The sequence below is a fragment of the Drosophila erecta genome, unplaced genomic scaffold, assembly GCF_003286155.1.
Source record: "Drosophila erecta strain 14021-0224.00,06,07 unplaced genomic scaffold, DereRS2 tig00000294-arrow-arrow-pilon, whole genome shotgun sequence".
In the NCBI taxonomy this organism is placed as follows: domain Eukaryota; kingdom Metazoa; phylum Arthropoda; class Insecta; order Diptera; family Drosophilidae; genus Drosophila; species Drosophila erecta.
This window is the reverse complement of record NW_020825218.1, coordinates 965,367-993,344: the sequence shown is the minus strand read 5'-3', so window position 1 is coordinate 993,344 and position 27,978 is coordinate 965,367. Positions and strand designations below refer to the sequence as shown.

The 27,978-nt window shown below is 38.5% G+C and overlaps 1 protein-coding gene and 1 long non-coding RNA gene across 5 annotated transcripts in view; one reads left to right on the top strand and one right to left on the bottom strand.

Moving 5' to 3' along the window:
* Window positions 1–26,468, bottom strand: part of LOC6555814 (zinc finger protein ZXDC) — a 28,138-nt gene extending 1,670 nt beyond the window's left edge. The window contains exons 1-9 of one of the 4 annotated variants that reach the window (XM_026983247.1): window positions 26,136–26,468; window positions 14,481–15,606; window positions 11,174–11,251; window positions 6,994–7,279; window positions 2,244–2,428; window positions 1,900–2,065; window positions 803–1,126; window positions 671–738; window positions 16–591 (exon numbers count right to left, since the gene is read on the bottom strand). In XM_026983247.1, the coding sequence (XP_026839048.1) occupies window positions 16–591; window positions 671–738; window positions 803–1,126; window positions 1,900–2,065; window positions 2,244–2,428; window positions 6,994–7,279; window positions 11,174–11,251; window positions 14,481–15,593 (2,796 nt within the window). In that variant the 5' untranslated portion in view covers window positions 15,594–15,606; window positions 26,136–26,468. Of the gene's footprint in view, window positions 1–15; window positions 592–670; window positions 739–802; window positions 1,127–1,899; window positions 2,066–2,243; window positions 2,429–6,993; window positions 7,280–11,173; window positions 11,252–12,211; window positions 12,906–14,480; window positions 15,607–17,193; window positions 17,426–26,135 lie in introns of those variants that run through there. The other 3 variants (XM_001982695.3, XM_015153212.2, XM_015153215.2) reach the window with 3 other exon arrangements.
* A 706-nt stretch (window positions 26,469–27,174) lies between these two features.
* Window positions 27,175–27,764, top strand: LOC113564656. Its single transcript, XR_003408195.1, has 2 exons — window positions 27,175–27,362; window positions 27,562–27,764. It is a non-coding gene; the product is annotated as an uncharacterized LOC113564656 (long non-coding RNA).
* The last annotated feature ends 214 nt before the right edge of the window (window positions 27,765–27,978 follow it).

The following is a 27,978-nucleotide window of genomic DNA, read 5'->3' as shown; positions in this document are numbered from 1 at the left end:
GTATATTATTCTTACTTGTGGTTGGTAGGAGGTAGCGCCGTTGCTGGAATTGTTCATTCGCATCGCAGCGGCCAGATTGACCACGGCGGCTTGAACCGCCGCGCTGGGCACTGCTGAAGTGTCCACTCCGTCTTGTGGCCGCGACGCAGCAACTGCGGCAGCAGCAGCTGCCATTAGCGACATCCGGTTGGCGACGTGCAGTTCCGCGTCCATGGTGTATTGGCCGGATCCCGGAAGTCGAAGCTCAGCCATTTTGTGAGAGCTGGAGTTGTTGTTATTTGTGCAATTATTGTTGTTATTCGTGCTACTGCTAATGTTGTTCTGGTTGCTGTTTTCATTTTCACTTAAGCCATGCTCGATGTCTTGGTCTTGATCTGATGTGGTCGATGACGAGAGGCGTCCGTTTGAAGAGCATTCCGAGTTAGCCGAAGGGGAAGGGCATTTGGAGTTGGATCCTTCCGAGTTGTGAGCTCCCATAGGCAAAACGTTTCCGGCATCCGCAATTCCGATCCTTGGACCAGCGCCACTGCTGGCGGCTAAGGTTACCGCTAAAAGGGATTCTCGTTCTCGCTGTTCCGCCGCTGCCCGGGACTAAAAAGTTAGATTATATTTTTTGTTTATATCAATCGTTGTTTATTAAATATTTGTAGTATATGCTTTGAAAACTTACCAATACGTATTGAGCGGCAAACTGATGTTTCGGATCCATGCGCATTGACTCCATATGGGTAAGAAGGCCTGGACAAAAAACGAATAGAGTCAATCAGAAAAACTCCTTAGGATCAATTATATTGGGGAGTACCGTTTTCATGTGTGAAGACTGCCTGACAAACGCTACATGGCCACATCCGCAGGCTGTTTGTAAGTTGGGAGCTCTCGGCGTGGCATGCAAGATGTTTCCTTAGGGAACCCTCGTTGACGTAATGTTTGCCACAAACTGGGCAAGGATGGTTGGCAGTTCTTCGTTTGCCCAAAAAACTGTCGATTAAGCTAGACCCAACAGTGGCCTGATGCGAGTTCGATTCAGTTGTGCATTGGGTAGCGATTTGTTCATTGCTAGGTCCAGTTCCATTTCCGTTGCCATTGCCCGTAGTTACCTGATTGAGCTCGCTTAACTGGGATGAGGCTGAACAGAAAAGAACAATACGAAATGAAATGGTTGGTTGATTAAGATATACATATATACTGATATATTAATTTAAAGTTAGCGCAAAAAGTAACTTGGCGAAATGCACGAGGAGATTGAGGAATCGCAACTATGTACATACATATGTAACACACATGATAAAATTTAAATTCATTTAAATTTAATTTCATGAAATCGACCAACCCATATTTGTTTTAATAAAGAAGACTGCGAAATTTATAATCCCTAACTATTGATATACTAATATATAAATTTAAAGTTATCGCAAAAAGGAACTTGGCGAGATTGTGGAAACGCAATTATGTACAACTATGTACATATGTAACACACTTCATAAAATTTAAATATGCTGTGATCATCTGATAATAAAAAGTACAAACTTTTTGGTTGTTTTCATGTAATCGACCAATCCATATTTATATTTTATTAAAAAAAACTTTGCGAACTTTCTATAAAAATGATAGTTTGAAGGGATTAAGCAACAACAAGAGAGAACCTTCTAGACAGACTCAGCTGCTAGTGGCCATCTTTAAAATTGTCGGCGTGACAGTTGTTTCAGTGGCTTCTGAGCTTTAAAGTGAATAATCTACTAATCACTAATTGTGATCTTCAGAATCTGATAATGTAGTAAAATAGGTTTACGTGTATGTGTATATATATTAATTTAAAAATGATATGTTACTATAGCAGCTTTACATCGAATTTAAGTTCCCTTCAGCTAACTTCGTTGAAATCAGCAACAATTTTCTTACCTGAGCCACCAGGTGGGGGACTCTTTTCCTTATGAACATGTTTCATGTGGTCCACAAGGGCCTCAGTGCCAAGGAAAAGTTTATGGCACACAGGACAGGACGTAGCGTTTGGACCACCTATTAGAGCGGCATGCTGCTGCAAGACACCAAGATGCAGCTGTAGCTCCTGTTCGCAAAGCGCGGTGTTTTACGGTTGCGAGAAAATTATTGATAGGTGGAGAAGGCAAATGGGATAGATACAAAGATCAGGTTCGAGGTTCAGGACGATATCAAAGGATGTTATATAAAAGGCAATGAAAAAATTTGCAAGCACCTTGGCATCTTGGACAATAACGCGTACTAACCTTTGATGTATGTGTGCGCAGGCTAGATTCAGTGGCGAAACCCTTTCCACAAATGTTGCAATGAAAGGGACGATTTTTAGCACGTTCAACCTGAGCGTCATGGTTTCTCAGATGCTGTTGTAGATTTGAAAGCTGTATAAAAGCTCGACCGCAGTCTGGCAGATGGCATTTATAGGGTCGTTCTCCTAAAAAATCATAATGTTTAAAACTCTTAGATATTTTCTCTTTATCGGAATAAAAGTGACACTAACTATGTTTTTTGTACTCTGAATTTGCGGAGATTACTTTATTTTTGGGGTGCTTGATAATTCAGCATCAAAGAGTCCTCGATTATATGCACATAGGCATCTATTTTGAAACACAAATTAAAAGAAGTATTTTACAAAGTGCACCGAAAACGCTTTTCGGAGTTCCACGACTGAGTACGTTTCGTTAGTTGTCGACTGAATAAATTAAGCTGCATTTATATCTCTCAGCATTTTATATTTTGAGTCACGTCGACTTGGGTAAGTCCGTCCGTCTGTGTGTGAACGTAAAGGTCTCCGTTCCCGATTTTTCGTTCTCAAATCAAACCCTTTGGGTAAAAAACGTAGAAAAAATAAATTGATAAATAACAAAATTAAAGCAGATCTTATTACTCTACCAGCTAATGTGGCTTTTTATTATAGATTTGGTGATTCGGTCGAAGACAACATGATTCAAGAGGTTCATGGAGCAATGGAGTTGGTGTGAGGTACGTATTTTTAAAAGATAATACGTAAAAGGGTATACTAGATTTGTTGAAAGGGATGTAATATGGAGAAGGAAGCGTTTTCTACCATATAACGAATATATATTCTTGATCAGAATAATTGCCGAGTCAATCTGACCATGTCCGTCCGTATGAACGTCGAGATCTAAGGAACTATAGAAGCTAGAAAGTTCTGGTTAGGATTGTACATTCCAGAGACAGAGACAAACAGCGCATGTTTGTAGAACCATGTTGCCACGACCATTCTAACGTTTTCAAACCGCCCAACACTGCCATGCATACACTTTTCGATGTGGCGAAAAACTGTTTGCCACGCCCACTCTAACCCCCACAGTTTTGAAAAATGTGTTGAAATTTGTTTATTTTATTATTTGTCTTTTATATTTCTGTCAATATGCTAAAAAAAAATATTGGCCACGCCTACTGTAGGGCTCACTAGCCGCCCAAATTAATTCTAAGGTCCATTCCAAATATTCTATTCCAAATAATAAAATGTTATATAGTGTATTTATGAATTTATTTATTTAAATCTGTTTTCGGTATTTAAATCGAATTCCTTGAAGTATTATGATTATGATTTTCCTCACAAAAGTTGATTTTTAACACAAATATAATTAAAGGCTCAAAAGCCGATATAAGGAGCGAAAGCCCGCCACGATATGGCGTAATAGTTACAACGCCTAATTGACTGACTGACTTTACTTAAAAAGACTAAAAGCGAGCGCTCGAAAATAATGCACACGACTACTTAACATACTTTAAGACCCCTTTGATGCGAGTTGCTGCAACAGCTGGTTCCAGAAGAAGTGCAAAAGAGACAGTGGCGAATTTCAGTTTTAAAACGAAATTAATTTCATTTAATCGCGCAATTAATTAAAATGTGGAAGGTCAGCAACAACATCAAGGACAGAAGGATCTGGCGACTAAAACATTTAGGCTACTTAGTGACACTTTGCATTTGAGTAAAACTAAATACAAATAAATAGTCGCAATGTGCAGTCGTGTATACGAAACTGCGGTCGAGTCTCACCCTTGGGCCAAAGAAAAGACCACGTCCGCGTCCCAAGAGCAACCCTTCGCCAAGTCGTCGACTAAGATATCTGGAATAAGTGCGGGCTTACACCTCAAAGGCACGTAGTCGATGTCTAAACGACACTTCATTGGAGCTGCCTATTTAAGCGCCTTTAACGCCTTTAAGACTGCACTGACTGGGCTGCAGCTCCAATAAGTGCGAAGCCCTTCCTCGTCTAATGGTCTTTGCTATCCATTATCTATCTACCCGCACCGCGCCGTCAGCGTTTAAGAAACCGGCCGGGCCAGTACACTGTATGGCATGATTACCCAATCCTGCTCCGCGGCGAAGGGAAACCCGTCCGTAAAAAAAGGTAGAATTCCGTCGCTGCCTAAGGTACTCTATTAAGGGGAAAGGGACCAAACTGGTTTTCAATTAAAGCGTTTTTGATTTCTTCTTGGGTGTGTCCAAGGCAGTGGCAAGGCGCAGAAGTCATAAATGGCAATTGTAAGTTTGCAATCAGGTGTGAACAAGAAATGGTTAAGGTAAGCGGAAAATAATTGGGACTGACATTGAATGCAGCTAATGACGTCGAATACTTCTTATGGCGCCAGATACATTCATGTATTCATCCCCTCCAGCTGTCCTAATTCAACAAACTTTGTGAGTCCCAGCCTCGAGGGTGAAACGGGAACGGCTACTGGCTCAAAAAGCTCTTCAAGTTTATTTAATTATCTTTGTCATTTCCATTTGGTAGGCATTACCCAGCTGCAAAGATGTGTTGAATGCGAGTGGAAAAACACAAGCCCTTATTAATATACGGAGAGATTTGTAGAAAGAAGGCGAAGTCCAAGGTCAGTCGAGGCTCTTTTTTAAACCAAAATAATTTCATAAATAGTGCTGGACTGAGGCGAGTGCTCATTTTAATTATTTAAGGACAAGCTCTGAGCATTTTTAATCATCTTGGTAATTAAAACTAATACAATTAGAAATAACTTATAATTTGTCAAATCGGGACCGGAATTACCCAACAATATTTGAGTCCGGCCACTCGTTAAAATCGAGTAAGCAAGCCAAAATTGTTTAGTGCTTACGCTTACTTGAAAAGAAGTTACAAGTTAAAGTCCGTAAGCCAAAGGTTGCGTAAGGGCTGTGAAAGAACAATATACGTATGTTGAAATGAACGCCATAGTTAAAACTATATAGTTTCCTGTCTATGAGATACACGCTACTCAGCTCGTGAGATTTTTTGGCATATCAATAGAAATGAACGTTACATTGGACGTTGCGAAAATGTTTTTTGTTTACCGATGACCAGAGAAATAATTAAATTGACAAAAAAAAATCCAGGTTTTTCAAAAGTGTGCGTGTGGCAGTTTTATTTTTGGCTTGTGGGCGTGGCAACATTAGGTGTTTTTTGCGTCTAGGACTCTGGAATCTGCATGCCTAATCTCAAAATCTATCTTTTAAAGTTCCTGTGATCTCGATGTTCATTCAGACTGCCAGGCAGGCGGACAACGTCAGAGCGTCTCGGCTAGTGATCCTGAACAAGGATATACATACATTCGCATACTTACTAGGGACTGTTTAACAACAGTATTTCTTAAAATACTGGTAGCTTGGTGGTATTTTAACGAATTCGTTTCTTAAAATAATAATTTATTTGTACGTTTTTTTTCTCTAACTTTAAGTAGACATTACAACAATGGTGAAACAATTTGAAGTTTGGAGTTAAGAAGTTACATACCGTTACTAAGTAATGTAAGCATGTGTACCAATTTTACCCGTTACTGGCAGAGTAAGAGGGTATATTAGACTATTACTTATGAACATCGAGATCTTAGAAACAATCAGAACTGTAGTTGAAATACAAAGTAAGATTCCAGTAACGCCTACATAATGCAAGTTTCCTTTCGCAATTTTTCACGTCTCTTTATTTCTGGCGCTTTAGATAGGATGCACGTTTATAATGTACTTTTTAAATTTATAATTTGTAACTCAGCTAGTGGGTAGCAGTGTTTCAATAAATGTAGAAACTGGCAGGATTGGCCAAATTGTGCGCGCTCAAGTGGGCTTTGCAGTCTTTTAAAACAAACTAGCATTGCGTTCCTAAAATCTACGTGTATAACCTGAACTTTTTTGCTTTTATAGCTCCGTGATATCGACGTTCGGGTATAAAACCATTGGCACTCATCCTTTATAAGATCGACAATGTCACCTCACTACGTCAAACTTTGCACTAAAATTCCTTATTTATAACAACCAAAAGAAAGCTATTTTCGAGTTCCCGACTATCAGATACCCGTTACTAAAATGAAAAAAAAATATAACAATTTAGAAGAGTGTGGGCGTAAGAGTTTTGGGCGGTTTGTGGGAGCTAGAGTGGGCGTGGCCAAAAGTTTTTTTGGCAAATCTATAGAAATTTACAAAATATATTTAAAAATGAAAAAGTTTCACATTTTTTTTAAGTTGTGGGCGTAGAAGTAGGCGTTTCAAACAGTGGCAAGTCTGTAGAAATTTATAAAAATATATAAAAATATGAAAAAATAGTGTGACCGTGACAGTTTTGTGTGGTTTGAGGGCGTGGCAAAATTTGAAAACAAACTTGCGCTGCGCCTATGTCTCTGGAAGCTGCATGCTCAACATTCTAGCTTTTGTAGTTCCTGAGATCGAGGCGTTAATACGGACAGACGGACGGCTGTTGATTCTGATCGAGAATATATTTACTTTATATGGTCGGAAACGTTTCCTTCTGCCTGTTACATTCGTACTTTTCCACGAATATAATATACCTTCTGCCTCTACGAGTAACGGGTATACAAATATATCCTCGAAAATATTTATTATGGTTAACCAAAAAATGTTTTTAATTCTTTGCTGGTCAAAAAACGTATAGTATTGCACCGAGCCTTGTTTTCGCTTAATATGCGTACTTCTTCAAATGGTAAAAAGCACATTTTCAATATATGTGCGGTGCGATTACTCACCTGTGTGCAGGCGCGTGTGTTGCTGGACGTGCGACAACTGCTTAAATCTACGATCACAGTAGGAGCACTTGTATGGCTTCTCTCCAGTGTGTACCCTGATGTGTTGTACGAGCTGGTGGTTACTGGAAAAGCTCTTCATGCATTGCTGACACTGATGCGGCTTAGAATCCGAGCTAGGCGTAATACTGCCACCCAAATTGGCCGAGCCGGTCACGCCGTGGGTTGCCAGGCCGACGCGGGGAATCTGCTGCTGTATTTGCTGCATCGCGCTTTTGTGCATAAAAAGCTGCAAGTGCAAACAACACATTCAAAAGAAGCTAATTAGCTTAACAAAACAATTTTCAATATGTTCTTGGCCGAAGGTAGTGTACACCTCAACCTCAAGACCCCATTATATCTTTCAGTACCGGGCTTACTGTCAGTGTGTCTTATATAACTAGGTATATTTATAGACTTCTCTTCTTCACCTTTAATTTTTTATTTTTTGTGTACTTTCGATAAAAATGTGTACCGTCGCATGTCGGACATGTGAAAAACATGTCAGCAAAATCTTAAACTCTTGTGGAAAGTCGAAATCAAAATTATTAATAGTAAATAAACATATATGCAGTGGTATGATAACGTTTTTGGTTTCACATTGTGAGGTCATCACACGTTTTGCTGATTTTTAATATTTTATCATCGGGGCCAATAACAAGCCAATAAATACACTTAAAAACCAATCCGAGCACGTTCTCGATCTATAAAGAATCTCATCCTATGTTATACGTGTATGGCAATTATACAATTATTTTAGTGAACGTGTAGTCTCTGTACAAAAGAAAATATAAGGAAAGGCTCGACTATTGGATACTCGTTAGTCTTAATACAACTTTTCTGCTTGAAGAGAACAAATTTTCTTAAAGCATCTGATTTATTATGTCAGAGCAGTAAACGGAATAAATGAAATCCTTTTTGATGAGAAGGCATAACATTTTAAACATATTCTTTGATATAACTATTCTCGATGGATTGTTAATCAATACATAATTAAAAGTATCTTGTTGTTGATTCGAAACTTTGGAGTGTTAAATTTTAAGAACTCACAGTCTATCGAAAATCATTATTATTTTAAAATATTTGGAAAACCTCTTCAGAATTTTTGTTCATTTCACACAATCTGTACGGCCACATCTAAAACAAGAGTTTCTCGTCTATTAGATACCCGTTACTCAATTAGTGGGATTGCGAACAACATTTCAACATTTTTTTTTTGGCAAATCGATAGAAATTGGTCCAAAAATAATAAATAGAAACGGAAACGCTACCTTTTATCTTTTACATACTTTTCAACGAATCTAGAAAACCTTTTACTCTCCGAGGAAAGGGTATAAAATGTATTTGCAGTCCAAAAACATTTGCAGGACACCCTAATCTTGTAGAGGCATTATTGGGCGCATATTGGGTGATATATTCAAACTTCTAGTCTTCGAGTCTACAAAATTGTACATACTTTGCCCTTCTTAAAGTTGATAAAACTGTATTATGTCAGCGTTTTCTTATTAATTACTTTTTTAACTCCGTTTATCCCAAAAGTCTGCTAGCCTTTACCATCTTTTGCATAAGTTTTCGTTGCTACCGGGCGGTGACCGGGTGGTAAAGACCGGTTGTATGATCGACGGATCACTTACGTAATCTTAGTTGCCAGGTTGCTTTTCTAGTCTTTTGAAGTCTAACAACCCATTCTTTAAGCAGGTACATTTTTAGCGTATCAAGCTAGTTTTATGATGAATTTGTAAAGATTTTGTGAGGTAAAATGTATTTATCTTACTACACTGGCGGCACTTAAATAGATCGTTATGATATACGGAACGAAACGGCACGTCACTTTCCGATGTCGCAAGTTCCATCTCCTTTATTTTCTTTTCAGAAAGTAGTTCGGGAGTAATATCAGCGCTCATAAAAGAGAATAGAATTAGGTGCAGTGCGGTGACGAGAAAAAAGGACAGGCTGATTTCGTGTGGCTCTCTGGTTGGTTGGCGGGCAAGCGGTGGTTTGTTTCCACTGGTAGCGGCATTAGCAACCTTCCATCGTATCGCCGCGACCACTCGGGTTTGGTTCGAGACAGACTGCACTTTTTATACACTTAGTTTTGGTGGGTATATGGATGGTAGAGGCAAGCACGACCAAAGCGGGCAGTCTTCGTTTTTTTCATAAGAGTTAGTCGAGGTGTAAGAGCGACAAATACATATCACAGGACCAACAGTAGTTGCGAATTGTCGGCAAACGGGACTGCTATAAAATAACAGGTCCAGTCCAGGACAGATCATTTAGGGACTGTACAAGGTAATTGCTCTGCCTTTGGCGATATTTCACCAGAGTGGAAACTAAAAATTTATAACCAACTTGTTTTAATCACTAATCATTTAGGCCAAGAGATGTGTCTTTTTATCACAAAAATGCGTTACATTATACGTTTTAAAGTTGGTCGGCCACAGGAACTATTAAATAATGTTATTATTTAGTGTTACCAATTCCCCATAAGTACTGAACCTTGCCAGTTGAAAAACAAAACAGCTAAATCGTGAAAAGAGAGGAAGTTAAAGACAATAAGAAGAAAGGGAAAGAGAGCGCCATAAGAATGTTGCATTTTCATGCCCATGCATGCATTTTCTTTACTCTGGTTCCCCTTCGTTCGCTTACTTTTTATTTCCAATTCCCCTCCACTGTCTTCAGCAAGCAGTCGACCCCTAGTGCCAGTGCCAGGGACGCAAACTCAAAGAGGGATGGACTTATGTCCGCCGGACCTCTTTCGCTCTATCTTAGGGGTAGCAGGAGGCGGTAACCATCGCTTCTTTTCGCTCCGCTCGCCATGTGGTCGAGGTGAGTGAAATAAAAATGGTTGAAAAAACGTGAGGGGTGGACAAATGAGTTCGAACGGGTGCGAGTTCGTTTGTTCTTATGTGAGCGGCACACATACATGCAACGTATATATTGACGCACACATATGCAAGGCCATGAAAATATGTTTACGTCTGCTCCTAAGTCGTAGAAGACAAAACATTTGAGGGAAGGTCAAACGTTTGGGACGGGGTGTCCTTAAATGTACGGAAAGGCGTCGTTTCTCTGCTTACTGTACAATTTGTTCAATTTCAGCTAGATATGTACGCATAGCAGTGTCCGTAACGAGATGCAGAAAAACTAACGGGCAAAAAAGTGGAAACGAAGATATTTTGTAATACCTATGTTGGTTGTCCTATTACTTTTTCGATACTTCCGATTTGTAAGAAAATTAGAACTTATATTACAGCACAGAAAATTTGGGTTTTACTTTTTGGACCGAAAGAATTTTCGTTCTTTTGGAGCATGCGGCATAAAGTATTTGATAAATGTAAGCTTCAACTAACTTTCCTATTTATACAGGCTAGCCTGAGTATGTATTTGTACTTAAGATGCAATCTTATTCCGTCCAAACCAATTGTAATAATTTTGTTGAAAAATGTGAGATTGCGCTTTATTACAAATGTATACTAAATTTAAAAAAGATAAAAAGATGTCTGAGCCAACCGATTAAAGTCGGATAGTAAACTTTATACCGGGTATGAAAGCCTAAACTACATTTAAAATAAAACAAGTGGTCGTGTGACAGTCACGTTCAAATGAAAAGGTTGAATTTAGTCAAAACTTCCCCGCATAAAAATTGCAAATAAAGGTAAATAAAATAAAACAGTGAATAATTTGAGCTAAACATATTTAATTAGTAAGTCTTTGTAGTTTTTACAGTTTTTTTAAAATAATTGAATCAAAATAACAATTATTTGTACACAATATACGTGATATATTCAAGAACGGGTTATAAATCGGCCAATAAAAAAGTAAAATGGAGGGACGGTGCCTGGCATTTCATTTGTAAATGACTAGATAATAAAGATTAAAATAAATATAGCTAAAAAGGCAGTTCAGTTAACTTAAACATAACAGTTAACCCAGCATAAAACTACTGTTTTAAACCTTAACGCGGTTTTAAGTATACATAAATATAAAGTAACAGATTGTGGTCATCTACTGGTCTGTGCGACAGCTCACATGTTACGTTTAGTTAGTTGTGCGTTAGTGTTCGGTGATGTGCTGTTCTGCAGCTGTGTACATGTGTCTTTGACGAGGAAGAGTACTATACACAACGGAACAGATGCCAACTCACTCGTTGCAGGGTTGACCAACATTCTTCGAGGGTGCGTTCACTGATCGCTGCTGCGCTGCTCGACCGGGATAGCTGAAGCTGAAAAACAAACAAGAAATACATCATTATCTTTCATGCGGAGGGTGGGGAACAATACCGGTGCTGAGGTTCACACATCTATCCAATCAAGGAGCTATCCCATATATGTACATATGTGTAACGAGGTTGCCTTTTACCACTCCTAGGTGTAGCTTAGTTAAACTTTTAAAATGCAAATAACGGATCTTAGAATTATAAAATATGTGGATTCCTGTCTAAGTTTCTTTGTTAAAACTGGTAATTTCCTCCCCAAACTTCGTTTTCGCTATTTAACACGAAGATCTAGTCTTTTGATTTCTACAGCAAAGTGCTCACATCTAATCCAACTAGTATCCTAATTTCCAACTGTATCCTAATTTTTAAATTATATACCACCACCGAAATTTTACTCTTGGAGTAAAAGGATATACTAGATTCGTCGAAAAGTATGTAACAGGTAGAAATACTGTAAAGCATTTATTATCTTAATCTGGATCTTTGGCCGAGTCAATTCAGCCATTGTTTCTCCGTCCGGACATTCTACTAACGCAAACGCTGTAAGGTTTTTATTCAACACACATTATTAATAATGTTTTCATTGCATTTCTTTCTCATTATTTATGTTGTAGATCTTAATCGATATGCAAAAAACATTTTTTATACGCCCACTCTAACGCCCACAAGCTGCAAAATGCTTTCAAGCCCACAAAATCTTACACTTTCAGAGTGTTTTACTATCATTGCCAATTTCTATCGCTATTCTATTTTACATATATTAAATTCACATATACATACGTATATTTCTTATGCTATTTCTGAATTAAAGTACGGAACAAAAATTTGGTAGAAATGTATTGTATTGTACTCCTAAAGCCATTATAATATAATATTTACTCCCGTTATAATGGTTATCGCAGATTAAGTCTCTTTGAAAAAATCTTGAAGTAGATTGTGAATGTTAAAAGAGTAAAGAAAAATTACATCGTGTTCCTTTTCACAGTCAAGGGTCATTGTTTATATGATACGGAATAGAGAGCCGATCAAATCGAAATGGAACGAATACCACACAGCTCCCTTCCAGTGTGTATATTTTCAATTTAATTCGAAGATTTATTTTGCTGAGCTGTTTTCTTTTTCCAAGTTACACACAAAATTTGCCGCACTTTTTATTATATTTATCATGTTAAGCGAATTCTAGCATCGGTTTGTTGCACCGGCGACGCAATACCATCATCTGCACCATCTCTGCAAGACAGCATTCATCCTGATTTTTGGAACGGAAAGATTTTCTTGCAAAAGCTTATTTGACCACGGTTGCTATTCATCAGTAGTGCAGTACAGTGCAGTAGTGGTAAATGCAACAAAATTACTTGGCCCGCGAGCTCGAAAAGTGCTAGTGCCCGAACGAACTGACTTTAGATTTGTTGGAATATTTAGCTACACGAGGCACACCGGAGCACACAACCTTACGGTCTGATGTCCTTTCAACTTCTGCCGGCTCGGCGAATTATCATCACCAAACGGGACACTGCGTGACTGCCAGGGGGTTCTTCTTAAACTATCCTGTTGTTGCGTCGTTTTCGTCGTCGACAACGTCGCCTCTGCCGCTGCCGTCGCCACCGTTAAGCTTCTAATTCGGCATCTCTTTCTCTATGCGTTATTATTGTTTTCTTTAAGAAATAAGCACGGACGGAGCTATAAAAAAAGACGGCAAGGAAAAGCTCCCGAAAGAATGGCATCTTGCGCTCTCATTTCTCTCTCCCCACGTACGGAGTGGGTGGATGGGAGACAAGTCGAGGAAAATAAAAATTATGGCAGCGGCAGAGTAAACGTCTGGACTAGAAAAAGTGAACTGACTTGTATATCCTTTTATATAAGTGTGCGAGAGTGTGTGTGTGCCATTAAGCTGAGCCCGAACCTGCATCCCCGTTTCGGCCCTCGTAACTTACTGTACAAGTACACGAAGGTGAAGACTCTCAGACTTCCGCACACATAGGAGGAACATCAAGTAAGCGACTATTCGACAATGGGGGTTGCTTCAGTGCTTTAAGAAAAGGTACCTGAGAACTAAGCAAGACTGCTCTTTCTTCCTTATTCTCTCTTATCCTCTCGGTCATCACTCTCCCTCGCTTTCACTCCCAAATAATAGTTTCCAATACGTCCAACCTCCCATATTCATTGCCCCTCACTAATAATAGTAGAAAATAGTAGAAGAGAAACGACAAAGCTACCTCAGCGCCAGGAACTCTGGCACACGAATGGCTCCAAAGACATAAAAGGCTTCAGAATTCAACCAAGAAAAAGTTTGACGATATTTACCCCTTTTAATATGCTTTCCAGGGAGCTTTCCAAATATCCCTCAACAGGGATGTTTTGATCTACTCTTATAACTTAAGTTTACTGAATTAGGGGCGGTAAAAGAGAGGCCTCGAATCAAGAGAAAAAATTTAATTAAGGGAAATTCGTTGGACATTGCAGACATACGACACACAGGAAATAACGAACCCCTCTACTACAAAATATCAGTGGTAAAAAAAAAGTTGTTCACTTAAAACGTTTGTGAAAGGATGAACAGGCCTAAACTTTCAAGGTCGTTAGTTTTGATACATACAATCCCTAAAATCACTTCAGCTGCATCCGTACGAAGGATGTCGTTCTACTATTATTTTAGAACTGATTATAAAAGTTATAGTTATTCATTATTTCTGTGCACAGTAAAAGGGTGTACTACATTCGTTGAAAAGAAACTAACATGTGAAATAACCCTATACCGTAGATACAGTCAAACCGGCAATGTCCGTCCGTCTGTCGGTCTGTATAACGCTTTGATCTCGGGAACTATAAAAGCTAGAAAGTTGAGATTAGGCATATAGAGTCTAGTTGTTTTTGCACTTTATAATTTGTCTTGTCAATTTATATCGATATGACAACAACACCTCCAAACCTCTCAAAAACTGTCACCCCTTCAATTTTTAAGAATGTTTTGATATGATGTTTTCATTTTTTTATTTATCTTTTCAATTTCTATCTCCTAATGGCTGAGTAACGGGTATCTGATTGTCGATAAACTCCGCTATAGCGTTCTCTCTTGTTTTTTTTTATTCCTCTTGTTTGAACGGCATCCAACAATCTATTATTAAGTTTCCCAAAAATATGTAGAAATCTACTCCATTTAGAAGAATGCAGAATAAATTAAAAAGTGGTAAAATTCGTCGGTCGGACGGTGGAAAGAAAATCTTCATAATAATACCTGAATTTCATTGGTCATTTTGTCGTTATTGTATTTGATGTCGGGCGTCGTGCTGCCGCCGGATGGCGTTGTGGAGTGCTGAGGGGACTGCTGACCCTGCGAAAAGGTCTTGTTGATTGTTGTAGGCGCAGATCTGCGTCCTGCGCCCGGATTAGAGCTACCACCTGTTCCAGGGGACAACGGTTTGCACTGACGAGCCTGTAATTCACGGCCAGTCCCCGTCAGTTGCTGACTCTGCATACTAGACTGCGCGTCGTCGGTGGACGCCGCACTAGGTCCTCCGAGTCCGATGATCAGTGCTCGACCTTCAGGTTCCGAGACTTCTCTAGCCTGTGGATCGCCCACGTCGTAGAAGTTACCGGCGTACTGGTGCTGGGACTGTGTCTGCACCAGCGGCTGCGGACACACGTCCAGCGGCTGGAGGAGCGTCTTAGCATCCATCTCCTGCTTGGGCTTGAGCCCACATAACGCGTTTAAGGACCCTTGACCGTAGTTGCGAAGGTTATTTTGCACCTGATCTCCTATTGGCGAGAGGTTATTCTGCATCGCCGTGGACTTGAGGTGGGCCGCCGCAGCAGCGGCTGCAGCAGCGTTAAACAACAGGTGGTGGCTGCTCAGCTGGGGCGACTGCGGGCCTCGGAAGGAGTCGGATCCATAGGACTGCTGCTCTAAATGCTGCTGCAGAATGTGACTGGACTCTGCCTTGCTGCCCACATTAGGATTGGTGCCGGAAATAGGCATGGAACTGCTGTTGCCCACTGCGCCCGATACTGCGGCTGGTCCTTCTGGGTGGGCTTCGACCAACTGTTCGTGCTCCTGCGGAAGGGAGTGGTGCAGGGAGTGGTGGGATATAGGCTGTTGGTTCGGGGGGGATGAGTATTGGTGAAGCGCCGTTTGCAGACCAAACGGGGCACGCGCCTGCTGCCAGAAGTCTGCAGAGTCCATTTTAAACATTCGAAGAAGATTTGTTGGGAAATGGATAATATAGATTTCCCAGCTCGTTGCGCTCGACCGATCTTTTCGATCAAGAGGACAGCTGCTTGAGACCCCGAACACGGATCTGTGTTGCCAACTATGCGTAGTTTGGGCCTGGTTAAAGCATCGTAATTTCATATCATTTCATTGCCTGCAAAGAAAATGTTTAATGTTAATTAAATTAATGTTAAATGTTTATTAGCTTAAAATTGTTAATGTTTTTTATGTTTTTAATGTTTTTTAATTTTCGATAAATCTAAATACATATATACATAGTTTTAAATCTGATTATCGTCCAAAATGTAAATACAGTCAGAACGAGAGGACCAAATTTCTTTTCAAGTACATATAGTATTTCTTTTGAGTAAATAACGGGTGGCGTTTAAAATTCGTTATTCACATATGAGTAGATTATTTAAAGTAAAAACAAGAGAGAATGCTATAGTCGAGTTCTCCGACTATCAGATACGAGAAATTTCAAGATTTTCTGGAATATCGGTAGAAATCGGTAGAAATTAAAAAGGGTGGGCCAATTTTACAAGACTAAATAAGAAAATTAAAAAATATCGAAATATTCAAAAGTCTTGGTGTCAGTTTAAGGCGGTTTGTGGGGTAGCGACATTTGGAAACAAGCTCTATGTCTTTGGACTCTCTACCTATCATAGTTCCTGAGATCAAGCCGACAGACGGCCATGGTCAGTTCGACTTGGCTATTGATCCTGATCAATAAAACATATACGTTATATACGTTACTCTTCGAGACACGGTTTCATAACTTCTTGTACATAATAGAGTTTTCGTCCTTTTAAAAAAACAATTATAAGTGAGATGTGCGTAGGTATCTTAAAAAATATATTTATCCAATGTTTAAGAAAAGCACGAAAAATTCATTTATCAATTTTACTTTGAAATGATTTAGGCATGATCAACATTTTTGGGGGAAGTATTAGTGATTTTACTAGTCGATTTTGGAATGTTGGCTTTTGAGTTCTAGATTTAGCACAAACTGGTTTATATGCTTGAAATATTTGGCGACAAACTAATTTGACAATTTTTGATAAAGTTTTGAATGTTTTTGAAGAATTTACTATCGGTCCTTAGTCCAGTTAAAAAAACAAACCAAAATTGCTGTATTCCTAGATTTATAACTATTCAATTATGGACAATTGGATTCAAAAAAAAGCGTAGGTATTGCTTAATTAACCCAAAAATAAAGTTTCTTGTATATTTTTGTATACGGTTAATGCAAATCGTTTAACGCAAAGGTTGTAGAAGTGCCGGTGCTGGGGCGATTAGCCAGGTTCTCAACAACTTAATCTACAAACATGTAACCAACAATATTGGTATTACGGTTATCATAGTTGTTTTTGGTTAAATGTAGAGAAATATATTAATAAAAATATTGAAGATGTAGTTGCGGCGAAATAAACACAACACGCAGGTCAATAAGAAACTAATTCTTGAAAACTTAGCTCCGCACTAGCTCCTTAAATCCATGAACACTTTGGCGATTAATGGGGTGTAACATAGTCAACGAATTGTTTAAATCACTATTGTATACAACATTTAAAAGCAACTTGTTATTCATTCCTTGTTAACGAGACCGCAGTTCTTGTAAACAAAAACTAAAATTAAAAACCATAAATAAACCAAAATTTGTGAATAAAATATCAGAACCAATATTCCGTGAAAACAAATGAATAGTTGGTAAATTATTGCGTTATTCGACTGCTTTTACCTCTCACGAGGTTCTTTTGATGGACAAATACAGTGACGGTCTGTATGCACGGCCTCGATTACGGTTACTATTACGGCTGAGACTTGAAAGTCGCTTCCAGCAAACAACTACAGATAACCTGGCGGCACGCGAGTCATAGAAAAACTAATTTGGCCGCCGCCTTGGCCAAGTATAAATATGACTGTTGCTGGGGGTTCAGACACGTCTCGTTTAGAAATAGAACTTGCACGCAAAGTGGAGTCGGCCTGAAGTCGAGTCATCGCTGTCGCCATCGTCGGTGGCGCAAAGTAAGCCAAACGTCTTCGTTTCAGGACTCAGCGCTAAACCCTTCGGTAAAATATCTTCGTTCCGTCTTCGTGTTTACCAAAAATAGCATCTTTGCTCAGCGGCACGAGTTTCTACGGATACGGATATTAATGCTCTCTTTCGAATTGCTCTTAGTTGCCAATTCGGACCACCTCGGAATAACGGTCAAGCCGGTAACAGAAACCTTATTCTTATTAAACGTATACAAATGTTTATGTACGAGTATATAAGGTATGATCGCCAATGTGCGTGCATGGATTATATTTTAAAATGGGATTTGGGATCAATAATTACCTTGAAAGCAAACGCGTATCCTCAGGCGATTTCAGTACGATGCCGGTTACGGCGCGGGTGATGGGTAGCATACCAATCAAGTGGTTAATAGTCCTATATACGACAATCCTATTGACTTTTTACGTACGACGGTTTTGTAGTTAGAATGACCGTTCATAAATTGGGTTTTTGATGTATTATTAAAAGTCATTTAAACTTAAGGCCGGAATAAGGCACACGTTACGGTGTCGCGATATATTGGTTATAAAAAGTCATTGATCACCTATTTCTCCCCAAACATGGATTTAGATTGATGCAGTTTCTATTTGAATTTATTTACTTATAAATTTTAAAATTTTGTAAACGTTTTAATCACAATTTGTTACCCGATACCTTCTACTATTTTGACGCCCAAAAGTATCACTTAAATATCGGATTTGTATTGTTCGGAAATACCTACATACATATATGCACATTGTGACGCTCCTATAATTTAATATACATATATAAAAAAATAATATGATAATAAAATTTTAAAATATTTCGAGGATCAGCAAAAACGGATTACATTTGTAACTTATATAAATAGTTCAAAACATCGTCCGTTATTTTACTGAAGAATGATATTGGTGTGGTGTTTTTATTATCTATAGTATCGTTATCTTTACTTTTATATACTATTTTACGTACTGTTTACTACACTAACCACTATCTTTCATATATCTATTCACGCTTAATAATACATTTAAAGTAATATTTTTTGAATATTGCTCCTATCATTAAAAAATAAACTTGTAGAGACTTGTAGAGCGTGTAGTTAAATATGGGTTTGGTAGTGCTAGCTGTAGGGTATGTGATATTCCAAACTGTCTGTTCCGGTGTCAGTGTGTCTTCGGTAATCATTCAGGGAATGTATTTTGTAGCTGTGGGAATTTATCCTGTGATAGTTTTAGAAATATCGGCGTAGACTACGAATATCTAAATGTTTTATTATATGCTGTTTAATTTAAGATTAAAGGGCTAGCTTTCCATACAATTTAAATAACTATATATACACAAATAAATTATCTTTTCAATCAGTAGCCTAGCTTGGATTATTTATTAATTATTTAAATCTTCACGTAATCGTTACTCAAACCTACAGTAATCCTTTTAAAGATTAAAAGTGTTTCGCGTAAAATTGGTACGCTTGCTTGTAATTTTTTTTTAAATATTGTATTAATTTTATAATTATTTTTCGTCGTTTTGTACTTTTGATTTCAATTTTGCAACGTTTTTTGTTGTAAATTATATTTTTTCATTTTTCTCAAAAATAAATTTTTAAACGTTTTTTTTCGTTGGTCGGTTTTTATGTTGAGTTATTTTGGTTTAGATGTTATTTTTCGGATTCGTGATGATGTCAATGTTGATGTTGTTCTCCCTTTTCGGTAATGGGTATAGAAAACTTAGATAATTAATGCATCTGTTCTATTGCGTTTAAAACTGAAAGATGGCTGAGTTGAGTTAAGCTTGTCGATTTTATCGTTTGTTATGGATTCTTATTCAACGTTAAAAAATATTTTTGGTCTATTGTGTTTGATAAAATTATGATGATCTGAAATTAAATTAAAAGACATTTTTTTTCATATTTTCAAGCTGAATTCATTAAAACAGAAATGCAATTGTAAGCATTTGCTAAACAATTCATTTGTGCTTTGACTTTTTATTAAATAATTTTATTTATTGGTTGGTTTTTTAGCACAGTCCACAATCATTTTATATCTGGTTTATGCACATTTGATAAAATAAAAATGCTCCGCGAGGTCAGGACGATCCGCAGTCGGTTGTTCTACTCCATGGAATATAGCGTTTCTGAATGCTGCATCCAAAATAATTGAGAATAAAAATCATCGCCTCGACAATACGTTGTTTCGCAAGCTAGAGACTGGGAAGGAGACAGCTGGGTGCCGAATTGGGGGAATGGCTGGGAGGCAGCGGTGTGCTTATTATAAAATAAAAATTGTGTGTGTTAAACAAAAAGTGACAGCGGCGGCAGCGGCAACAGCAGCGAAAGCGTCGGATGTGAATTCAGGTCCTTGCACTCGGACAGAGAGACGGCGCCAGCGCCGGCGCTGTTGGCAACTGCAGTTGCAGTGTCAGTTGTATCTGCATTTGCAGTTGCAGTTCCACACTCAGAGAAATTGAAATTCCTCTGAAGCTAGGTTGGGCAACTTTCGAGAGAAACGGCGAAAGTCGTGCACTAAAAGATTTCCTTTTAATTTGTAAGATCTGTGAGATAGTGAAATAGCCATTCGACATTTCCGATTCCAGATATACCCCTTAGGGTCTATTGCTATTCATATTGCTCCTCGACCTGATATTACTTTATGACCTGATGAGGCTTCCAGTCTATCCCTGCCCGTTCGCTTCTCCGCATAAGGTGCAGGATATGGCTTTCTGGTCTCCAACTTTTTTCGAGTGCATTAAGCTGCATACTGTTGATGCCCACCGTCCATTCACTCCCTGTGAGCGTGTGTGTGTATGTACAGTGTACAAAATATATGTATGTCTAGCCCATGACGCGTTTCAGATGCATTTTCGTTGCATCATCCCTTACACCGCCCGCGCCAACTGATAACTCTCACACAGACAGGCGGAGGGGCTGTTGCACTCGTCGATGGTCGTCGGCTCCCGTCAGCGCTGCACTTCCGCAGTAACATCCCTTATATGGCGGCGGTGCAGCGTGATGACCACTGCAACCACCCAGCGAACCGCCCTCCTCCATGCTGTTTTGCTGCAACCACAGCAGAGGCCGTCCTGGTCGGTGGAATGCATGATTTAATGTCTGCTTCAAGGCCTCTCTGGCACCTCCTGTCCCTGCTACTGCCCCTGCCCCTGCCAGTTCCTGTTCCTGTCCACGTCCTGCCATCTCCCTTCCACCGCCGGACTGCCCACTGTTTCTGTCTAGCTCGAGTTGTGCGCTGCACTTGTGCATGTGTGTGCGATCTGGCTGCATTCGGTCTGGTCTTCGTCACGGTGCGGCAATATGCATTTTAATACTTATGTAAAGTCCTTATGTACAAACACGTACACGTTCAAGTGGGCGGCTCGCAAAGCACATAGACAGCCGCCAAACACTTCGAACCTTACCTTTTCAAAATGCCTGTATGGCCGTGAATGCTGCAGAACGTATGTATGTATGTATATATTTAGCTAACGTTAGCTGCCACCTCTGCTGCTCAATCGATTTTGGTCTGTGGCAATCGACCTCTATCGATTTTCTTTAATATTATACATATTTTTGTTTGTACATACATACATGCATGTATGCCCTTCCAAAGAGCTCTGCAGAATCGAAAGAAAAGTGGAAACCTCGGGTGATGTACATATGTTTAAAAGAATTTGAAAATATTATTTTGAAATGAAAATACAAATTATCTGTCAGCTTAGTTTTGCTTTTGTGTGCAATTGACTTCTTGGAAATTATGTGCTATTTCCTATGCATATCCATCCATATACACCTCCAACCCGACTGTGTAATCCAAAATGTCCTCCTTACGCAATGACTATAGCCGTCTGGTTCCTCTAGATTTCTTCTCGTCCGAAAATACGACGTAATGCCACTCCTTAGACCAGGTCATATGCGCTCGAGGGGTGCTTCTTTTCGAAACTTATTAAGAGGCAGTTTTTACTCATTTTTTTTTTAATCTACAGCTTACTTAATCACTTCATTTTTTCTCGAATTTTGGCGGAGAAGTCGTAGGAATCGGAAGCTATTCGAAATATGGACCTTGGATCTGCCGCGGTAACGACTCGGTTATTGCCAGCTTTATAGTTTTTTCTATATTTTTCGATAACATTCAATAATTAAAGCAAACTTTTCAATTTAACATACAAAATTTTGTTCCTTCGTTTTTTCCTTTTAAATTATGGAATATAAACAAAACTGCATTGGGGCACTGATTAATGATGCAAATAACGTGTTCAATTTTGCGCCGAAAGTAAAATAAGGCAGAATTTACAAGATAATGGTTCTTCTTACGACCTCTTTTTTATTGTCAAAGGGAGAGAGAGAGTGATGCTTACATCAGTAAACAAAACACAACATGGAAGAATTTTTGTGCAATGGCAAAATACAGAACGTAAGAAGAAACGGAGCCATGCAGGGGCGCTAATCTGATGACGCGCAGTGTATGATACTGCATACATATGTATGATCAGTAAGATCGGATTAGAGCAGTCGTACTTGTTTGATCCCGATCAAGATTAAATAAATACTTTATAGTTCCAGGAAAGGTTTTAGGTATTATTACCTACTGAAGATTCTTATTTTGTTTATTAATCTATGGTTCAGGCTTAGCGAATTTATAGTCCATTCACGGCGCAATCGCCTGTCCAGTTTAACTACAAATAGTCTATGTTCATATATGTACATATGTTACGATACAAAAGTCTAAGGAATAATCAGTTTTGGGGCCAAAGTCGTCGCCGTGCCCCGCGCAAAAGGGCTCACAGTGCACAGCTAAATACTAGGACAATCCGAGCATACCAACTATACAAACGCATTTCACTCAATTGCTTATGCTGGGGACTTGTGCTCAGAAAGTAGTTCTTTAGCTTCCTCTTCCTCACTGTCAAGCAACTATAAAAATTATGTCCAGTTTATCCAGCAGTGCAAAGCAAAAGAGATAAATCGACGACCCGGACCAATACTACTACTCTTTTTCCTTTGCTTATAATAGTCATAGTCTAACTAAGTACAGTCAACCTTAATAAAAGAAGCGGTCTCGAACTGAGGGATATAAACACAGTTTCTGATTGTCCGCACTCTCTTCGTAGGGGAATAACGCAATGCATGCCTATGTAAAACAATACATAGACATGCAGATTTAGATTCCAACCTCTAATTATGTACATAAAAAAGCCCAGCGCTTTACTGTATACGAAGTGTACCAAATGCACTTGTGCATATGCATGTGTGTGCATGCTGAGTTTGTGTTAGAATGCACATGTATGGTAAACTCATAATTGGTGCGGGTTCGGTATTTGTGTACGAACGGTCATAATGCTGCACTTCCACTCCGTGTATGTGGCGAGCTTGCACGAATTAATACTTATAAATTAATAAGCATATTCAAATTGCGCGCATCCTTCCCATCTCTCTTCTTGTCTATGTACCGGGTCATATATGGGCTTACATGTGTATAAGTTACAAATGTAAATGCGTATGTTATTAATTTTAGTATTTGTGTACTTCAAGAGTAGGCACACATATTATAGATTATGAAAATGAGCACTAGTCTCGTCTCTTCAAATCTATTGCAATCGTTAAAGCGAAATATCCAATTGCTGATCAAGCTGACAAAATATCCATCCAAATCGATCGATCGAATGTCTGTCTGCTTATAAATGCTAGTTTGTTTCCCTTTTCGCCTGTGAACGGCATTCCAAGTATGATGTGGCGTCAATAAATACGAAGTTCAATAGTTAGCATTCCCATCGACAGCTGTCATTTTGGTGCTGTGCAGCAGTATGATTGGGATGGTTAAATTATTATAAAAAATATAATTATATTACTATAAATTATATAAAATTACATATAAATTATAAATATAAGTATATTATTTCATATCCGTGGCTCGAACTCGTTAAATAGGGTTCCCCTTCACGGCAACTAGAAAACTAGTTGAAATCGGATAAAGAATTAACATTAAAAAATACACATTTGTTTTACACACATACTAGGGGCTCAGACAAAATCTCCTTCTGAAATCAATCAAGGAAGTTTACCCCTATTTACTAATTACAGTACAATTCTCCCGCCTAGCACCACATTCTTCATTTTCTGATATATGTACATACATATGTACATACGTTATCACACGCATTCGGACGGTACACCGCTTCCAGCAGCCGTAACTGATATTTGCTTTTGCATAAATAATAGTTGGAGTACAAAGAATGCAGCTCCGCATCTATGTTGATGGTGTGCATATGTGCACCTACTTATGTGTATAAATTAAATAAGTTATTATGCGAATATTGTACTCACGTATATAATGTATGGCGGCAATACATATGTACATATATGGCAGGCCACACATTCCCATTTGCGGGACGGTTTTTTGTTTGCTATGTGACAAGTGTGTTAGTGTGTTCCTGTATGATTATCTACATGTGCACCAGCTTTATCTACTTTATTCGTAAAGAAGTTGTTGGAAAATAATTTCAAGATGAGTTTCAAATAATAAAAATCAATTATTGCAATGGAATGATTTTATTATATAAAATAAATTAGTTCTTACGGCTCAAAATGTCATGTCTTTTTTCTCTTTTATTAATATGTATGACTTTATTCCTAAATATATTTTCAAGATAAATCGCAAACTTAATTTTCAATATAAAATAAGAGGTGTTTTGTTCTTTTGAATTTATTTTATGTTTTTGCCTAAAAATTTGACACTGACACGTAGTGACGATTAGTGCTGTGAGAGTGTGCAAAGACGACTTATGTACATACAAAATGGTCACACAAAATTTTTTAAAAAATTTAATAGTTTTAAGCATAAGAAAAAATACCAATTTAAGCTGTTTTGAGGTACATTTTCATTATTAATTTTAAAAAAAATACTACAAAATTTATTAAAAATAAAATAAGTTAGTAAATAATATCTTGAAACATATAAGAAATTTGTTGCGTTTAAAATTTTTTGATAAAATTTTTTTTTCAGCTTTTACAGACCGTTGAAGTTTCAGATCGACGGTGGTTGAAATAAGCTGTGAGCCACTGTATAAGCGTAGGATTGAAGTTTTTCTGTCGTGGTCGGTCGGGTTCGGATTGGAGTGCAACATTACTACCACGGTATTTTCAAAGCTAAAAGGTTGCATACCACGTAGTGATAGAGACGTAGAATCGATATTTCGATCCGCATACTGAGATTGTCCCAAAGAGGATTAGTTTAGATGAAATTGAGTAAAAGTCCAAAATGAACATTTTGAATGCTGGAGCTGTTTGGGCTTAATGCCCCACCTTTTTAACACTATTCAAATACTATTCAAATACTTCATCCTAGTCCGTCGTTCTGAATGAAACCTTCGTTAGCTGTAGAGTCCTGGAACCAATTTTATTTTGTCAAGCTGATCTGCCAATTATTAAAATATGTAAGAACATTCCAAGAACAATAATAAGATATTAGAAAAAATTCGATTTAAAATCGATTATGGACATCGGGTTGCTATGGAAAGCTCAAGTATGTATACATATATTTAATTAGTATATTTTTTAAATGAAATTGGGGTCGCACGCACATACATAACTTTATGTATTCAGAAAGAATGACATCCATGGGAACATGCACACACACATATACATATGTAAGTACATATAAATTAATATTCTAGGTGCAGATGTAAACGTATACAGGTATTTGAGGGCAGCAAGTGTAAGTACATAGTAATTGGCATACATACATACCTTATACGTAAATACATACGTATGTACAGACATTCCGTGTGCAGATTTCAAATAAAATGCTTTGGTAATAGTTACGTATGCATGCAAGTGTATTATAATAGATATGCATACATTTTATTGCATTGATATAAAATTGCATATACGAGTATGTATGTTCCAACATAAAAACATGTTTGTAGTGAAATGAACTGAGTATTAGGTCTTCCTTAAAATTATATTTAGAATGACAGAATAGTGTTTCAAAATTTAATTGTGTTTCAAAAGATTAGGGCGAGAAGAACTGTAAACTGTAAGCGTAGGCCATGCTACATACATATGTAGCTTAGATTAGTTTAGTATTAGTTCGCTTAGTCGAAGCTAAATATAAGGCTTTATGTCAACAAGAAACCACACAAAAAGTACCCCTTATTTTTAGCAAAAAATGTTGATCTGGTAAATAAATATTCATCTTTTGATGGTTATTATTCTACATTTGCATACATTATATTCGCCGTTGATTTCAAGAAACCTACATATACATACGTGTATGTAGATCAGCCGCAATAAGATTGACGCATATATATACATACATACGTAGTTCTGATAATTTGAATTCGCGAATCAAATGTGTGTGGCGAAACCTTCGTACACAAACCTGTGTACGAGTTGCCCACTGCTTCGAAACTAAGTAGAAAGTTGTAATTTGGTTAAATGAACAAGAAGTTGCATTCGTTCTCACAGCTTGCGACAATTTGGGGCATACTTTCACGCACTTATCATCCCAATTGGCCAACAAGTAAAGGGGACGAAAAGGCCAAGGGGAATGTTTTTAGCATACTCGGACACTGTTTAATAACTATAAAAAACTATATGGCGAAGCCAGCAATCGCGATCACGATTTGCGGTCAAAAGCAGATGGTGGAATACTTACCCAGGGAGAGGATAGAAGTATGAAAGAAAAATGAGTGGAGCACGGCACATACACATGGTAAAGCGACCTGTACCTGTATCAATAAATTACATTTGTATACGAGCATGTGCAAGTGCACAGCTGTTTCCGCGGCTTTGATCTGACTAAAATGTGAAAAATGGGTTAAACTTTCATAATATAACACTTGTTGGTTCAAATGCTTCTTATATATTTCTATCTGTCGGTCGCAGATAAAGTGGCGTCTGTACCAAAGCACGTTCTTCATTTCGACTATAAGTGCTTCACCGGTGAGATACGTTTGGCTACTATCACCCAAGACATAGTGGTATAGGAATACAAGCAGATGCAATCAGGCACGCACCGCAGGTACACACATACATATATCAATGAGGAATAGTTTCTGATGGCACATTCATGATTTAAATAAATCGTAGAAAAGCTAATGACCCTCGAAATTGCATTTCAAAGGACATTTGGCGGGTAAATATTCTTGATCTTCCGCCTGGTTCTATGCTCTGGTACAAATATATTGAAGTTTTTGGGGAAGAAAAATGTATATGTGTACTGTACGAAAAAGGCTTGGATAAAAAGGCTTCCTAAGCCTGGATACGATTTTTCTCGGTGTACGCACGATAGATACACACATGTGTAGGGTCACGAAGGCGCAAGCGCAGCCAATTGGCAGCAGTATCAACCCCTGAAGGGTCAGGTCACCCAGCCCCAGCCCCAATCCGGTCCAGTCCCGCGTTCAAGTTTCAAGGGGACAAAGAACCAGATGGCACCGACGCTGATGCGAACGCGGCTCCAGTGCGTAACGGTACCCGGTACCTTTAGCGGTATCGGTACCAGTACCGGTATCAGCGATCAGTGTCAGTGGTTCAGTGGTGTCCCGTTTGCGCCTAGGGTTGCTGCTACTTAGTAATTTATGCATAAAGCGGACAGCTAGCTGCAAAAGGGTCAGAGCGCGTTGTTCAGGACAAAGGAAAAGTAATCACTCTGACAGACATATGTAGGTAGATGGGTCAGGGAACGCAAGACCTCGACGTGTTAAAGGGTTGATATTCGGACACTGATTTGCCCACAGCTTTGCATCCCTCGGGCTTGAATCATTTACATATTCTACGTTCAAATTCTCTTTGAATTTTGCACCTTTCAAACGGACCCGGAGATCGAAACTTATCGTACGTAAATATACTTCTCCTCTGTGGAACTGAACGCTGCTGTCGCGTGAGTTAGAATAATAATAATTTGACCGAAATAAAGAGGAGCACTTTGGAGCCTGGAAACGCATTTCCGCTCTTCTGTCTCAGTACCGTTAGTTAGTGCTAGGACAACTTCCTTCAACCCTATTTGATCTATTTTATAGATTTTTGACAAAAATGTAAACATCGTAGTCCAAAACAATATATAAATATTCCTATTCCAGCCATATCCATTCGAATGCATACCATTTTCGGGCTCAGTTCAACTTGGCACCTGGGCCACAGGAACTACTGAAGTTATCTATAGTAGACAACCGGGTAAAAATCTAAAAATCGGTTTAAAATCTAGCTAAAAAGATTTTCATTAAAATATAAAAAAAGCGTTTGCGAGGACTTAATAAAAATGTGAAATCGTGGCACAAACACACTGCCATTTTGTTTTACTCGTATAGTAGAAGCAGCCCCTTTACACGTCCTTCCAACTGCCCACCACCCATCCGCAGAACAAACCATCCAAAAATCTATACATACCCACCAACCGTCCGGTGAACCGACCGCCCGGCCAGGCGACTACCCTTTTTGTTCATGAGATCCAAGTCATCGTTAGTTGTAGTTGCCCTTTTTGTTGTTTCTGTTTTATA